The sequence below is a fragment of the Aptenodytes patagonicus genome, chromosome 3 (genome assembly GCF_965638725.1).
Source record: "Aptenodytes patagonicus chromosome 3, bAptPat1.pri.cur, whole genome shotgun sequence".
Taxonomy (NCBI): domain Eukaryota; kingdom Metazoa; phylum Chordata; class Aves; order Sphenisciformes; family Spheniscidae; genus Aptenodytes; species Aptenodytes patagonicus.
In genome coordinates, this window is record NC_134951.1 from 113340952 (window position 1) to 113357935 (window position 16984).

The 16984-nt window shown below is 45.7% G+C and overlaps 2 protein-coding genes and 1 long non-coding RNA gene across 4 annotated transcripts in view; 2 read left to right on the plus strand and 1 right to left on the minus strand.

The window, feature by feature from the left end:
• The window catches only part of ALK (ALK receptor tyrosine kinase), a 328254-nt gene extending 317368 nt beyond the window's left edge, over nucleotides 1–10886 (plus strand). Inside the window, exons 24-29 of the mRNA XM_076334726.1 lie at nucleotides 3044–3141; nucleotides 4240–4332; nucleotides 6045–6146; nucleotides 7385–7519; nucleotides 8100–8190; nucleotides 9511–10886. Of these exons, the coding sequence (XP_076190841.1) occupies nucleotides 3044–3141; nucleotides 4240–4332; nucleotides 6045–6146; nucleotides 7385–7519; nucleotides 8100–8190; nucleotides 9511–10236 (1245 nt within the window). The 3' untranslated portion in view covers nucleotides 10237–10886. The remainder of the gene's footprint in view (nucleotides 1–3043; nucleotides 3142–4239; nucleotides 4333–6044; nucleotides 6147–7384; nucleotides 7520–8099; nucleotides 8191–9510) is intronic.
• The window catches only part of CLIP4 (CAP-Gly domain containing linker protein family member 4), a 54258-nt gene that overhangs the window by 2739 nt on the left and 34535 nt on the right, over nucleotides 1–16984 (minus strand). The window contains exon 19 of one of the 2 annotated variants that reach the window (XM_076334724.1): nucleotides 16093–16211. The exons of the other annotated variant lie outside the window; for it this stretch is intronic. Coding sequence (XP_076190839.1) covers nucleotides 16166–16211 — 46 coding nt within the window. The 3' untranslated portion in view covers nucleotides 16093–16165. Of the gene's footprint in view, nucleotides 1–16092; nucleotides 16212–16984 lie in introns of those variants that run through there. 2 annotated transcript variants of the gene reach the window in all.
• Nucleotides 10961–15244, plus strand: LOC143158599 (uncharacterized). Its single transcript, XR_012995034.1, has 2 exons — nucleotides 10961–11587; nucleotides 14299–15244. It is a non-coding gene; the product is annotated as an uncharacterized LOC143158599 (long non-coding RNA).

Sequence of the window (16984 nt, forward strand, 5' to 3'; positions counted from 1 at the left end):
CTACTTCTGCTTTCGGCCTGATTGCAAAAGAGGGGTTTACGTGTTCATTCTCTACCTTCATCCCCCAGTTGCTCTGACTGACTCCCCTGCCAGTAACTTCAAATTCATTTGCCAGTTTCAGTCAAATTTAATAGAGGTGTGAAAGGCATTAACTTGGCATTAATTCCAAGGCTTCAGGAAAAAGAAAGCACCACACTAGAGCATCCACTGAGCAAAACAGTTGTCTTGTTTGGCTTGCCACTGGCCAGCAAGAACCTGTGTGACTTGGAGCAAGATACACGCAGCATGCTGCCATGCACTCAGCCACTGAAAAGCTTGGAAGGGAGCAGAGGGAATGGTGGAGGAGAAGGTGAAGTGAGGGAAGGGGGAACTTAAGACATTGTGAGGGACATGAAATGGGAAGCTGGAGCTGCCGCAGGCGGTATCAGGACATGGGATCCAACTTAATGGGAGATCAAGATGCTGCCAGCACAGGTTATTGCATGTTGTTCGTATGTGTTCTTCATGTAAAGAATGACAGCAATGTTCAGCCCACACGTAATGAGTTTTCTGGACTCTAAGCAAGAGTAATCATATGTGTAAGCCAAGTGTTCATCCAACATCACTGATACAATACCAGTGACTCTTGTGGAATATTGTCAGTTTATGCCACCCAGGCCTACTCCGTAAGCTTCAGATTCATACTTCTCCATGGGTCCAGAGTTTACAGCCCTGAAGGGTTTCTGTGTTCCATTTCTAATAAAGTTTCACATCTATTACCAGATTACCCCTTCCCCCTCATCTGGAGAGAGGCAGTCTCATAGATTCAGAGACGCCTGGAATCGGAGCCTTCGCTCATTATGAGTGTTGCAGAATTGTCCATTCTGGGAAGCTCAGTGCTGATCTTTCTCACACGCAGCACAGCAATCAAAGAACAGCTTTGGAAGATAAATCGTATACGGATAAATTATTTCCCTCTTTTGTGTTGTGCAGCCTGTTGCATAGAGCAGTGATTACGCTGAACAATACACAGAATTTCATTCACCTTTAGCAAGATTAAGCCTCACCCAGGGAGGTATCACACTAGTGCTTCCAGCATGCCCACTGCTCTGAGCAGCGGTGCACTGCAGCTGGCATTGTCCATTCATCTGGGGAGCACAAACTGTAAAGTGAATCCTTTGGTGTCTCAAGGCTGCTCCCCTTGCAAAATGAATCCCAAACCTCCATTTTTCAAACAAATTACATGGCTAAATTGTCCTTGGCTGGGCAGTCACATCTGTTTTAGGACTGTGTTTAGCCAAATAAAAGGTGGAAGGAATTCATCCAAGGAGGGGAAGGAAGGGAAAAAGAGAGAAAAGCTATGCTGTTCAAATCAGCTTGTGGCTTCAGCCTACTGACTGCCTTGCAATATAGCTCAGGTCTGGAATCGATTGCACAGTAAAGAATTGGGCTTTTTACTCGGTTTTCACTTCAGGTTTCTGACCCTTGCTCAGAAGAGGAGGGAATGGGTAGATCGAGATATTCATTTCCCTTTGGTTATGCTCTGAAAGGGAAAAAGAAGGCATCTGCATCCTTTCTTACTGTAGCCATCTTGTGTAGCTGGTGAGTCACTTTAACTCACAGAGGTAAAAAAGATTATTCCCCCCTCCCCACAAAAGCTGCGGGGGAGAGGCTTTATGTTTTCAGGAAATGGTTACTCTACAAAAAGAAAGGTTTAGGAGGAGATGCAGTCCAGTGTTTTAAAGAATCAGTTAAGTCTATATATGCGATGAACTGTACTGTGTAAATAACAAAATATAGGCAGGTGATACATAGTCACAAATGATTTTGTTTTATGGCACTGCACTGGAAAAAATACAGATGCAGCATTTTTCAATTATTTCATTAGTCAAGTATTGAGACCAGGTTTTTTCCTAATCTCTTCAGAAGACGTTAAGACTTTTTTAGGTTTTACTAGCCAATGCCCACTGTTTAACTACTGGCTGCTGCCTGCTGCAGAGCCTGGACTTATTTCCAGTCCCAGTTAGCAGTGGTTTAGATCAGGTAGGATGGCCAGCACAGCATTGCATCAGTCTGGAGATATGTTTCATCACAACAGAAGGGCTGGCAGAGCCAGCAGTCCCTGTCACTGGAGAATCCGTGCTGGTTTGTGCATCAGTGGGAGAGACCCATAGGCAAGTGTGCCTTTTGGGCACTGGGCAGAATGGTAGGTGTCATGAGAGAGAGCTAGAGGGTGGAATAGGCTTGTTTGGTCCAATAACTAAGGCCACAGATAAACACTTAGGTAGCAAATGGCTGCTGTGGAATAAGCAGTCACTGCCACCCAGTTGTTTGTCATCACCCCGCTGGCAGCAGTGGTTTCCTCCTCCCCCACAGGACTGGCTGCAGGGATCACTGATTCACACCTCAGTGCAGAAGCTGATGGTTTGGCTTCAGAGGCTGGCAAACGTGAGCCGGTGCTAAGCCTGCCCTTTTCACTAAAGCATCTGGCTCCTGCTGGCAAGGGCTGTAGACTTCATCAGAGGGGCAGGAACAAGGAGTTGGCAGCCTTAGTCCTCCATAGCCGTTGGCTACGCAAACCTCTGTCAGTGCTCTGAGGGGCAAGATAAAACCTACACAGATGTGGAGGAGGGAAAGAGCAAATGTGACTCATGCCGTTATACAAAATGTCATTCTCATTGTTCAAGGTGACTTTAGAGAGGAGCTAGCAATTATACAAAGAAACGGAGTGAGGACCAGTTCAGGCTACAGATCTCGTCAAAAATCATGCTGAAAATTCAGAAGCGTCTCCCATGAGAACTGGGGGAAATTCTTACAGGGGCATCCCAATGGAGCTGGAAAGTCAGATCCAGCTGTTCTGATTCTGTCCCTGGGATTTGTATGACATTGTGCCTGCACATCCTTTGCATAGTTCATGGATATGAACTCTCGCGCATTTTTGTAATCCCTTTGTGTATTAACATCTGAGCTACGTCACTTGTTGGAGAATTCCCAGCGCTGTATCAGTGATGAATCATGCCATGTTCTTGCTTTTAACCCACGTTTGTCCCTTGTCTTTTGGCAGAATCAGCCCTCCTCCCTTTCCATGCTGGACTTGCTCCACGTGGCTCGTGATATTGCTTGTGGGTGTCAGTACCTGGAGGAGAACCACTTCATTCACAGGTAGGTGAACACATCTGTGTCAGCATAGGCATGACTTGCATACAGGCCGGCACGGACTCGTAATGCCCTGCTTGATATGTTTATGTCCTGCTGCACTCTAGTGGCTGGATACCTTTAAACAAGGTAGCTAAATCAGAATAATAGAAGCAATTAACAGAAAAGAGGCTATAAATCAGGTTGCGGAGGTGCGTAGTTTTACCAAAGATCCTGAGCACTGTCTCAGTGCCTGTGCTTGTGCAGCCTGTTTGGCTACTCTGCAAATGGAAACACAATCTTGTGACAGAAGTCTTCAAAGCTCTCCCCATCATGAATTTTGCTTAGTGCCTTTCTGCTCATTCTGGAACCCTTTTCTTCTCCCTCTCGAAGAATGGCTGTACAAGTACAGCCAGAAGTGCAACACCTTGTGACTATTGTTACCTGCTCCTGCAGAACAGGGTGTTTGGCAAGTGTCTAAAATTCTGCCCATTGAGTAGAGATGAGTAGAGAGAGATTGTTGTTCACTCTTCTGAAAGAGTTACCCACAAGGTATGCAACCATGTTATTCAGATCTCAAGGTTTACTTCAGCCCAGCAGAGGTGGAGCTGGAGCTTCACCTGCATACCCAGATTCAGGCCCATACCTTCAGTCTTCAGAGCAACACCTGCACAGTGTTGTTCTTCCTGTCTCTGACAGTATGACACCCGTTTGACAATATTTGAACGAGCACGCTAGGAACAGGTCAGTGGATCGTTCCCCAGACAGCTTGATGTTGGGACTAGTACATTGCTGAAATCAGCCCCACTGTTTGCAACTCCTTAGAGACTTAAAAATAGTTCCTGGGGTGAAGGGAGGCTCACAGGAGGCCCATCCTTTCAGGTGGAAGATGTTGTGTGAAGTTTAAAGAGGAAATGATAAAAAGCAGAACTGCTCCTGCTGTTGGGGTAGATTGGAATTTGGGACATCACTAGTTATCCATAAACACTGACTTTTCTGGCTGTTGTGGGCTCTTTGCATCTGAGGAAAGTAGGTACTATTCTTTGTTTTCTTTTTGGCTTGCAAAATTGTCGAATGATTAAGTGGTTCTTCTCTTTCTGTTGCTTTTCTTCCCTTTCCTTGTAGAGATATTGCTGCCCGGAACTGCCTCCTTACCTGTCGAGGGCCTGGGAGAGTGGCTAAAATTGGAGACTTTGGAATGGCCCGGGATATATACAGGTAGCAGAGCTAAGCCCAGGGTATCTGCAAGTGGAAGCTCGCTAAAATGAGGGAGGAGCAGTGCCTGTGCAGGAGAGCAGGCTCGTGTGCTGCTCTGCGTAACCTCAGCAAGGCGAGAGTGGAGAGATCCCACTCTGGTGAATCCCAGCCAATGCTTTTTTGGTGTTTGCCTTCACCTGTGGTTTAACTGTGCTCTGGAGACTTTTCCTACTCCTGACAGCTTTCTTCTGGGTAATGAAGTCTGATGGTCATGGAAGGCATTTTTCCTCCCTCTTGTACTCTGTCCTCAGTTTCTTGTCTTTACTTTCTCCACACTGAATGGCATTGATGTGCCCTTTTGTTTTGTGGTCCCAAATCATTCTGAGTTTAATCTCTCTCTTTGATACTACTCCTGCCCCTTTGGTTTGGTGTCATCAGTAAATCTCCTCAATTTACTGCAGCTAAAGGAGGAAGGTGCAGAGGAAGGTCAGGAAAATGTAATCACCCAAACAGGAATTCAGCCAGGACACAGGGTTAACTACTCTGCTCTTGCGAGAAGTGCCAGGAAATCTTTAATGACCACAAGCAGTCAGGGCTGCAGCTTGATATCTCATCTTCCAGAGAGCACCTCCAGAAGTGCAGCACCATGTCCTGTTGTGCTGAGAAAGTGATTTGCCTCTGACTCAGAGGAAGGAATGCCTGTACTCAGTCACCCACACTGTTTATTCCAGTGCCTTGCCTTCTTTTTTTCCTGCTTCGGGATTCTCCTGTGCAATTACTAAGCTAGGCCTGGCTCTGCTTAGCTTGAGATCTGACAGTATCACAGCCTGAGGTGATGCAAACAGAGTGCTACCTTCAAAAACCCAAGTGTCTCACAGCTGCTTTTTTTTTCCCCCTCCTCTCTCTCCCTTCACAAAGAGCCCCCACTCTGCCCCACTGTCAGATGGGACAAAGTAGCACCTGTCACACTCACACAATCAGCAGAACTGACTGCCAAGATGAATGCTTTGGTGCTGAGTTTTCGAAGGTGCCTTTGAAGTTTGCACATGTTTCTGTGTCCAGGAATATCCTTTGGATGCTCAGGCTGTGCAGTTATGAACAGTGATACCAGCTTGCATGAGCAGCCTCCTGCAGCTGCCAGCACAGGATGGGGGCTTGTAGGTTTTATTTTAAATGACGATGACACTAAAGGACTGACGTAATTCCTGCCTCAGGAGCATGGGAGGTGGTTTTTGTACTACTGCCCCAGCTCTAATAGCCAAGCATCCTCCTCATCAAGCTCCTCGTTCTTATAAAGGGTTTTGGATTTCACTTGCAGTGCTTTAGACTGGGTACATATGGGACAGGCTTTGTTTATTTTTGGTGGGGATGCTCTAGGTGACCACGTGTGAGGTGAAGTGGAGCTCTTGCTGTGGCTGAAAAGTGCAGGAGGATGGCTCTGCCAGCAGCAGTTTACTGTGTGAGTAATTCACTAGGAGTATGCGCACAGATAAGGATAACTTGGGTTCACCAGACCAGGCCTAAAGCGAGGGAGATCAGAGCAGTCCCATGGTCTGCCTATTTCCACTATTTTTGTGAGAAGGAACAGGTCTCTTCAGCATTTTTTTCTGCCATGCTGTTTTGCCTAAATTAGTCTCTCCTCTGGCTCATAATTTTAATATTTGTAGTTATAAAAATCCCAAATTAATGGCGTTTTCTGAATTCTTGGTTGACTTTTTGTTTGTTCTTTGCAGAGCCAGCTACTATCGGAAGGGTGGGTGTGCAATGTTGCCTGTCAAATGGATGCCTCCTGAGGCTTTCATGGAAGGGATATTTACATCAAAAACAGACACATGGTACGCTTCCTTTCCTTCTCTGTCTGGTCTGTCTGTCTGTGTTGTAACCACTTTTCTAAAGTGTGAAGGTTTTGTAAAAAACGCATGTTCTTGTTCATTTCTTCTTTACTCAAAAGACAAGCTGGGTCTTTCAGAGCCAGTAATCTTGGAGGAGACAGGGGAACAGAAAGATCAGACCTGTGCAAAGGCAGGTGCTGCTGGGGAGGTGAGCAGGCAGGGAAGGGAGGTTGGGGCAGATGCAGGTGCTGCTTTGCTGCTACAGGGAGGAAAATGTTAGTTCCACACTGAGGAAAGCGGCACCGGAGACTGCAGACAGGATCCATGCTGCCAGTGAGGGAGAAGGGCATCATGTATTGTGGCCTTTATCTTTCTCCTGGCCTGCAGCAGCACTGTAAGCTCTTGAGTTGCTGGTGGCCAGAGGAGGGGGAGGGAAATTGGGTGAGCAGGAGGCAAGAGCTCGGGACGTGTGGAGGGGAAGGGGCTGGTGGTCAGGACACAGCTCCTGACCTAGCCCCAGCAGAGGGGTGGAGGTACACTCTCTCATACAGCTGAGCTGCTGCCTGTCTCAGCACCAAGCAGAAGAGTGTCCCATTGCTGCACATAGCTCTTTGCAATTTTAATCAACAAGATCATGATTTCCAAGCAGCTGACCAGGTGAATGCTTTGGAGGGGGTCCTGTCCCAGCCATTGTCCCCAGGGTTTTGCAGGCCACACCACACAGGCCCAGGGCTGCGGTGTTAGCTAGGGAATGTTTTTATTGTACTCTGAGCTACAGGGAGGGGCTATGGGGCTCAGAGCATCAGTGGGGATTCACTGGCACGTTATTTCATGCAGCTTATTCAAGAGAAAAAGTTTGTCATAAGTGATCAGGCCACTGCTCCACTCAGTCCTGTCTCCAGCAGTGGCTGATGTCTCAGAAAAGCATAACCTGACTTTCACATTTGTTACATCTAGTTGAACAGTGCTGAGTACAAGGGCAAGGCAACCATATTCACCTACCTATATCGTAGACTTCACTCACTTAACAGTCAGCTACTAGTATTCATTAAATGATTCAAAGTCCACCGTTACAACTGTGCAACTTATTTATGTCTGAATCCTGCAGCAGCGATTTCCACAAGCTGCCTGAGCACAGACTGCAAAGAGCAATGCTGATGGGACTGCAGCTAAGGGCATTGCCCCTCGGTGATGGTCATTCTCGTATCCTTCACTTTGTTTTCCTTCGCTTCTGTATTCAGGTCCTTTGGCGTATTGCTGTGGGAGATATTCTCTTTGGGATACATGCCCTACCCTAGCAAAAGTAACCAGGAGGTTCTGGAGTTTGTCACCAATGGAGGAAGGATGGATCCACCTAAAAACTGCCCTGGCCCTGTGTATGAGATTTTAACTTTGATATATTCATGCAAATAAGTTTCTGTTTCAAACGCTGTTCTCTAGTCAAAAGTTAATGACTTTTAAGATTGATCTTACAATGGCTGATCTGCCTTAATTTGACTTGAGTGCCAGTGACTTCTCTACTATTTAATTTTTCTGTCTGTTTTGGAGAACAATTCAGGGCCCCTTTGAGAAGTACTGGCCACTGCTTGTTTGGTCAAAGGGGGTGCAATATTTCTGTGTCTTAGGTTAGCTGTGAAACTGCAAGTGCATAAGACTTCACAGGTAGGGAAAACTGGGCTCCATTATCTGTAGCCCTGCCTACCTTTAGTGAATTGTCCAAGGGTTTTTGGGTGGGCGAGTTATTTCTCTGATGTGCTGTGGATTTAACCCCGCTGGTGACCACATTTCAGTGGTTACCAGTACATCAGTTGTCCGACTCCGGGGAAGGCAGAGCACTCTTATTTATTAGAAGTCAAGAGTGGTGATGCGTGCTTATGGTTTTTAAGCTGCAGTGACTAGCTGTTAGGTACCAACAGGATCTGCCATTTATGAGCATCTCCCGTTCTGCTCTTTCAGTTATCGCATTATGACCCAGTGTTGGCAGCACCAGCCTGAAGACCGACCAAATTTTGCCACAATCCTGGAGAGGATTGAGTACTGCACTCAGGTATTGGTGTTCATTCGTCTCAAATGAGTTGGGTGGAGAGGGTTCTTGAGGAATGGTCTAGGCAAGCCAGAACATGAGATGAGAAGGCAGCACCGCATTACTGCAGTCAGCATTCCAGCGAGACTGATGTCAGCCTGCGACCAGTGGCTGGGATATTTACCTCATCGGGTGGTTGATCATTCTTGTCTTTCACTGCTGAAAGGCACAGGCTTACACAAACTTGCACAGCTTTACAAATAGCAGACCTGTAGCTCTGCTTCTGCTTATAAAGGCACGGATTCCAACAAGCAAAAGAGCTAAGGCATGCCAGCACCCGTACGCACTTCACGTGCTTTATATGTCAGCCACTCCATTCCAGTGTTTACCCTTAAGATGTGGTCAGCACTGAGCAGAAATGGTCCGGCTCAGAGCACCCTTTGCAGGTGGCTTCTGCAGCTGTCAGCAATTTTCTGAATCTGACTGCGCTGGAGAAGGCAGGTGGAGACAGCCATGCTAAAGGAGTGGGGATTCTAAGGCTAGGCAACGGGGAAAAGATGTGGCTGGCTTTCCAGGCTGAAATCTGATTTATTTTTTACCACCATTTTTAGCTTATGAGGAGTGGAGTAGTTTGGAAAATGTTTTGCTGCCTGCATCAGCGCAGGCTTCTTGTGTGGCCTCACACAGTTACTTGCCTCAGTCAGTTTGCTTTCCCTTACTGTTTCGGAGGCTTGGTCTGTTTTTCATGTGTGTTTGGATCATGGGATTGGGAGGCATTGTTTTCTGCTCTCTATAGCTTGCCATGGCGTCTAGCAATGATTAAAGGTTGCCCAGATGACCACGTTTTCTTGCAGTTTAATTTTCAAAACTGCTTAAATAGCTCAGAACCGCAGTCCCTACGGATTCAGGCTTCAAGGGGTCTGCCAGTATTGCCTTCTGTCTGCATTCCCATTCCTCCCTTGTTGTGTGAAGGCAATACTTTCATGGCTGAAACTTTCTCAATATTATCTGAGAATGTTATGAACTTTGAGATGATATAGATTCCAAAACAACATTCCCACAGGAAATTTGGCTGGACATAAAAAGTGTTTTTCATTGGTTTTGTGCTTCTGCTGTTCTGTGATGAGTTTTACAGTTGCTTTTTTTAAAAGAGTATCCCATTGCATCTCATGGCTAACTGCATTTTGTCAGCATCCTCTACACACAGAATGTGGGCTCTGAGTAGTGGGAACGATGTTCTGTGGTCATAGCATGACAGCTGTCAGATGTGTTGGGTTTTTAATCAAGTCCGAGTATGCATGATGGTAGCAGACTTTAGGAAATTCTCATTGTTCTCTCCGGCAGGATCCAGATGTCATCAACACTGCTTTGCCAGTAGAATATGGCCCATCAGCTGAGGAGGAGGAGAAGGTAGCGATGCGCCCCGACGATCCAGAAGGAATTCCTCCTCTCTTGGTCTCCACACACCAAGACAGAAAGGATGACAAGCAAACTCTGCCATCTCCACCACCCCTGCCGTCAGCCATCACTGCTGGAAAACCTCTAGGGAAAGTGGGAGCCTTGGAACCGCCAGTGGGAGCCTTGGAACCGCCAGTGCCGGGGAAGGTGCAGTCAGCCTCAGCGGGGGGACATATCAACATGGCCTATGCCCAGTCCAATCCCCCTTCTGAGCTGCACAAAAGCCGGGGCTCCAGAAACAAGCCCACCAACCTTTGGAATCCAACCTACGGTTCCTGGTTTGCGGAGAAGCAGGCCAGCAAAAACAGTTCTCTGCTGGAGAAGGAGATGCCCGAGAGGGAGAATTTGGGGCAGGAAGGAAACTGTACTGTGGGGCCCAACATTGTGACTGGCAGGCTGCCAGGCTCCTCCCTGCTATTAGAGCCATCTTCCCTAACAGCAAGTGTTAAAGAAGTGCCTCTCTTTAGGCTCCGCCACTTCCCCTGTGGGAATGTCAACTATGGATACCAACAGCAGGGCTTACCCTTGGAAGCCTCCACGCCACCTTGCGCTAGCAGTTACGAGGACCCCGTCCTTAGAAACAAGAGCCACATAACCCAGCAGGGGCCGTGAGAGCCCTCTACTCTCCTGACTTTTCCCCCTGTGGCCCCTGAGCCTTGAAGAGATGTCCTGTTACCCAATACACCACGAGCAAGGGATCTGACAGCATTACCTTCCATTTTGTGCCAACTTGCTCCAAAAGTGCCATCCTCGAAGCTGTAATTTCGACTAACGCGAGAGGCTTCAAATCACCGGAGCCCCAATACAGTAAAAGAAACAAGGGGGAGGGAGGATACAGGAAACAGATGTTAACTGCAAGGCCCAGCTGCTGTTGCATCAACTCATACGCATGGTTGTTGTCATGCCCTTCCTGTGAGCTTTTCTCAGTTGTGCGTTCTCTGCTTAAGTGTAAAGCCGCGGCTCACTGCCTTGAGTGTTTCATGTCTGGGGTTTTCCGTGCCAAACTTGTGGTTGCTGTGGAACACCTGGAGATCTCCTGCAGCTGGCAGAGGTTGTAGTGGGTTTGGGGAGAGCATCCTCTGTCCAAACCGAAAAAGGATACAACAGCACTGAGTGGTGACGCGATGGCACATTCCCAAGTTGTGTTCCAGCTACAGTCCAGTCTTCGGAAGTCCTTGAATACACAGCGGTTATGGGGGTGTTGACAGGGCAACAGAAAGACACTGGTCGTACTGCATCGCTTGAAAGAGAGAAGAGAGGAAGCACGGAGGATGGGTGTAGATGCTATGAGGCATTCTGGATTGGGGGGGGGGGTGGTTGGGTTTTTTGTTTTGTTTTCTTTTTCCTGTGCTTAAGCACTAAAATTGAGTAAAGCCCTTTAAAATTCCTTCTGTCCTACAAAAGTAGGAATGTCCTTCATCAGGAACTTGTGCGCGTCAAGTGAAGTTTTAAAGGACCATGGTCATGAGAGAAACTTTCACCATGCCCTGAAAATGGACAGCCACCTGCATACCTCAGAGGTTTACAATAGCCTTTGACATACCCTGTACAAACAACAACATAAAGGCGGAAGACTACATCGTGCCACAATCTGGATGCCAGATACTGTCTGTATTTGAAGGGTTTAGAGCCCTTGTTCCTTTAACAAAATATGTGTATGATAGTGGTTTAAGGACAAACACTGCATTGACTCATTTTGTACACCTTGTGCATGAAAAATATTCCAGTTAAGTGTATTGTCAAAACATAGATGTAGGAAATAATTCATGTGTGAAGATGTGCATTAGTAACTTCAACTTGCAAGGAGCTGTTTTAGCATGAATGCTACCAAAAAAAGGGTGCCTATTTCCATAGAAATGGGTGTACTGGAGCATCAGCAGAGGAACGTGAAGGTGTTCTTCAGTCCAAGACTCTTCATTTCAGTGAAGTGACTCTGAATCTGGCCCTGGATCCAAACACTGAGGTAAGTTTCCCATCTTCATAAGGGAACAAACCAGAATCCGCATATACATACTCCTCACCTTTGAGATGTGCAGATTGAAATCAGAGGGCTTGGTTTGGGCCACCACCCTTGTAAATAAAACATAAGGGGGGGGCAGTCGTGTGCTCTCCTAACCTGCCTTTCTGACATCTCTGATACACAGAACTAAACCCCTTTTTTAGACAAGTGCCAAAATTGTGCATGGTGGTTGGTTAACGGGGCTGTGCTCTTGTGCTGGGAAGCTTGAGTCAGGGGCTGCTCCGAATTTCAGGTTTGTCTGCTAGGAATCCATTGCACCGCTGCTGCGTGGGCTTGGTGGGGCTAACGAGGGTTATGCTTCGGGTGTTCTGCTGCTGCGCACAGGCTTTTTTAGCTTGAACTAAGAGAATATTTGTGATCTCCAAGGTTGGTTGTTAGGCCCGCAGCTCATCATGAAATAGCCAATGGGGAGGAATTCTGTCTAGCTTAGCTTAGTACTGTGTTAGTGTCACACTGGTTTCTCTCTTTCTAGCTCAGTAAATTCAATGGGGTAGTTTTCTAGAGTCTCAGTAAAGCTAATTAATTCAGGAGGTAAGCACTATCAGAACAATTTCTTACACTAGTATATTACTCACATATAGTAGCAATTTTCATTTCAATATTCCAGCTTTCTCATTTTCAGAAGGGCTCAAGCTCCTCATTGTTTTCTTTAGCTCTTCTTTGCATAGGAGCACACTCTTGAGTTTTTGCTGCCCTGCCTCTCACGTGGTACTGAGGACAGAATCTGACCTGTATACTGATGAGTGTTCTTGAAGAATACACAAGAACAAAAAATTGCAAAGTTAATGATCTTCGACTAGCTGAAATTATTAATTCTTGGATCTGGGGCAGCAGCTCTGATGCTGCACAAATGCAGATAAGCTGCCAAGTTATGTTAAAGGTAGCATTTCTAAAGAAGCTTTAAAAGCACAAGCAGCAAGAGATGATTTTAAGTTTGTGCGGGTGAAGGAGGAAGGGCAGGCTTTCCCCAGCCATGGTGATAGCATGATCACTGCTCTGCAGCTTGTGCTGGGCAGTTATCATAGAATTTCAACTGAAATACTCTTACAGAATAATAGGAGTTGTAAAAAATGAAGGAGCTAAACACATTACTGCTTCTTAACTATGGAATACGTGAGGAGGTAATTCTAGTCAGGGGAGGTGGTGAATTACTACTGAAATTCTCCAGTCTGCTGGGTACGGTGTGTTGAGGTAAATGCTGTTCAGCACTAGCAGTTGGTTTTAAGTAAGCTTCCTTCCAGTGTCTCCAGTGTAAAATGCTTTGTTGGGGGGGGGTTGGGTTTTTTTGTTGTGGTGGTTTTTTTTTTTAATTTCCCCTCTGAACTCTTGGAATTCAGAAATCTAGTTTGGGCTTATTTTTAATGTAAAAACTGTAACATCTCTGAGCTCCTCCACAGCAAGCATTTAGTTTGGTACCCCTGTGTGCTGTCCAAGCGCAGTACCCCAGTTTGCAAGGAATGTTTTGTAAATATTGATGCTAACCAAATCTTGGCACTCAGAAACAAGGCTTGGAGCATTTGCCTGTCCTCTTTCTTAGAAAACAAATGATCCCATCAATGACAAATGATTTCCGTGAGTTAATTGCCTGGACCAAAGGGTGCTCTGCTACTTGTGTGCAGGCTGTATTGAAGACAGTCTCCTGGTCATTCTGCAATTGCATTGCTTAACTTTGTGTCTGGTCTGTCCTGTTGGCAAAGCATTGCCAGGATTTCAGTGACAATGCAAGATTTTATTTGTATCACTGGGATGATGTGAAGAAAGCTTTGCTTAATGATACCCATTTCCTCTGTCACTAAAGTAACAATTCACACTCAGCACTACCAATTACTACACCATCTCAAATTAGCTGAAGGGCTAACAGAAACTAACATTTAACCAGCAAGCATATGAGAGCTGCAGTTGCCACGCAGGTTTGCCCTGGGTGGAAGAATTACTAGCAGCAGTTTGTTCAGTGAGGTAGGCTAGAAGCTTCTGAAGGGCTTTCCCAGGGACAGTCCAAGCAGGGCAGAGGGAAACAACAGAAACTTGGCTTTGTGTGCTGGGGTAAAGCTAACAGACTGCAGTTCAGAGGTTTGAGAGAGAGAGAGTGTGTAAAGAGCTAATTCACTTGACACAGTTGTAAGGAGACTGTGGCTTAAATTTTGTACAAGAAGGTACTTCAGAGAATTTATTTCAGCATTTCTCTTACAGCATCTGGAAGTGTTCAGCGTTCATGTTTCTTCTGATCCAATTTCTAGCAGTTTAATTCTAGCACATTTCCTATAGCTGTACACCATTAACAAGAGCATTTTGTCCAGTCGTGAACTAGGAATTTTTAATTTCTGTGTCTAGAAAGATTCACTTGTTCAGTTCTCAGAGCTGCAGGGAACAGAAGGGGCTTAAGTTACCATGAGCTCACCAGACCAAAGCACCCTGGCATGTGTAAATCCCAAATTCCATTATTAAACCTCTCCATGCTAGGCTTACAGTGTTGTAGGAGAAAAAAATTCAAGTTATTTTAACCCTTTCACCCATTTTTGTCTATGACTTTTTTTTTAAATATAGTTTATTGAGACAATGTAAATTTTTTTAAGGAACTTGTTTTTAAGACTGTTAATCTTTTTCATTGGCAATATTTACATTCTGGTCTTATATGTGTCTTCCTCACTCTACAGTGGAAAAGCGGGAAGCCGTATGATCTACAGGACATAAAACACGACTGGGAAAATCCTGTGCTACCACTCTCATACTCTCAAAATGGCTTATTTCCACGTGGATGTTACCTGTTTCCTATAGATGTTAGGTAGGTTTCTGATTCTGTAAGCTGCTGAAGGTAAACTAGGTTGGGATGCATGTTTAATCTACCTTTCCAGTTGTCCTTTCATCTTCCTTTTTGCTACTGAACCTTGTTTCTCCATCATGTGCCTGGAAATGAAGCGAGGCAAGAAATTTGGGTGGTTCTGCTTCCTCGAGGAGCAGTGGAAGGAGCGGTGGCGGGAGAGGGGCTTTGCTGTAGCGAGGGGAGGTACAGGTACCACAGGTTGAAAGCGCGAGGGCTGCATTAATTTGGCTGAGTCAGCCTTTCACAGTGGTGTAGTATCATGGGTCCACTGGCTTCCCTCCCTTATGTGTTCACAAAAGGACGCAGGCTCAGTGTGAGAGCAGCTGCAGCACCGCTGCGCGCAGTCATGTATACACTGCCATGATGTAAGAGGTCTGAAATAGGCTATAAAGGATTTAACTTTGCATGTCTGCTCCTGTTACTGAGCCTATCTTCTGGGTGACAAGAACCTTGACATAGGAATAGCATCAAACAGCCTTTCACAGCAGCAGACATCACTGTTTGTCTCTCCCAAAGTTAAACCCATGACAGGAAAATGTCTGAATTGTCTGCATCTGGCTTCTTTTAGTAACAAGCTTCATTATAGGAGTGTCTGTCTCATGTACAGCAGTTTATGCAACATTGTTTATAAAGGAAGGGCCTGTGCACTTCAGGGATACGATGAAGAAAAATGCTAATATATGGTCATTGAATATTTTGTATTGAATAGTGTATTTGTATTGTAAACAAGTGTAGTGAACCACAAAGGCATGAAGACAAATAAAATGACTGTAGCTGGCTTTCTCTGTGTTGGGCTGTGTAATGATTGGATCAATGTCAGAGGTCGTCTCTGGACGTCAATTTTCACTTGGTACAGTTACAGAAGTGTTAAGGTACACCGACACACAAAGGAGCAGGTGTGGTGTTAAACTGAGACAACCACCTTTCTGGCTAGCAGCAATGTGTTTAAGACTTGTTTGCACTGCAAATGTCATACCTCCATGTTTCTTACAGAGAGAGGTGCCGTTCCTTCTATTACAAACCATCAGAGTTGGCTTTTACCTACAGGAAACTGGCCAGTATAAAAAGAGAGCAAAGTATACGGTTGAAGAGAGCATTTGGGTGTTTTCATTCCTAAATGCTTATATCCTAAGATGTCATTTTTCTTTGCGTCTGGACATGGACTTTGAGCAGGTCTAATTATAAGCTGTATTTTAATACAGTGGAGTGTCAGTAACGAGTCCTGTGACAAACATAGGAAGAGGTAGCTCCTGCCCTGAAATGCTCGCTTTTTTCCCCTCCCCGTACTACTCCTATGCCATAGGTAGCTGCTTTCTCAAGAAATGGTCCTTGAAATTAGGACAGACTTATCTATAAACCTTATTCTCCTTCACTTGCTTCTCCACATGCTCATTCTCCTGCAGGACAGTGCTGTGGTTTAGTTAACAAGACTTTTTTACTGAGTGTGTATCCAGCAGGCACCTCTCCCCTCCCTCCATTTCCCCCACACTTTGGTTCCTCCCTACCTTAACTGAAAAGGGAGCTCTCCTGTGCTCTTCTAGGAGCTAGTCACCAGACAGCCACCACATACTGGTTTGGATCTGGCACTGGCTGGCAATCTTTGCTCCAATTTCCATTTTTTCCAGCGTTGTCTGTCTGCAGCGAGGCAGGAAAAAGGGTGCAGGTGTGTACTCTGCTATGTGGCTTTCATGGACACGGTTTCAGTTTCCAGCTGGTGTTTGACAAGGCTTCTGCAAAAGCTGAACTCTGTAAAAGCCATGACGTAAACGCTGGACTTGCCACCTGTGCAACACTCTCACTGGTAACAGAGCTAACTTGTCAGATAAACTAGGTTACGTTTTACAAATCTGCAGTGCCAGTTTTGGATCCTTGTGCCTCAGATCTTGCTGGATAGCAACACTTTAAAAGCCCAGGCTCCCTGCCCAGAAAACCATTACTGTCAACATCTGCCAATCACTGAATGCAACTGGACTGAACTCACTAGAAATGAATTCCCGATCCTGGGACACCTCAAGAAAGTTCTCCTCCTCCTGTCACACCTGCGACCTCTCCTTTCCAGCCAGTGTCCAACAAAGCTTGAAAGATTTCATTGCTGAGAGCACTGAAGAAGTACATTTTCTGAAACTGACCCCAGAGACAGGCTGTGGAACAAGGGCAAGCCTCAAAGTCCATACAGAATTGCTGGGGACCATCTGTTTATTTATTTATAAAGCAGGTAATATTTTATTTATATGGTTTATAGGGACTTCCTTTGAGGATCATTTGTCTTTTTTCTAACCAGTCTGGGGCTGTGATCGTACAGACCTCAGCACAGCACCTAATTTCAAACTTCACTGCCAGTTATTTTCAGAAATTTTTTTTATGACACAAAGTGTCCTCCTGCAAGAGTTGGAGAAAAGGATTATGGCAACTTACCTTGGATTTAGGGAAGCACAAATCCCTTCACATCACCAACCTGAAGACAGCCATCAGTAATCCCTCTGGAATGGAGGGACTGATTTATTTCTCTTTCAGGCCGC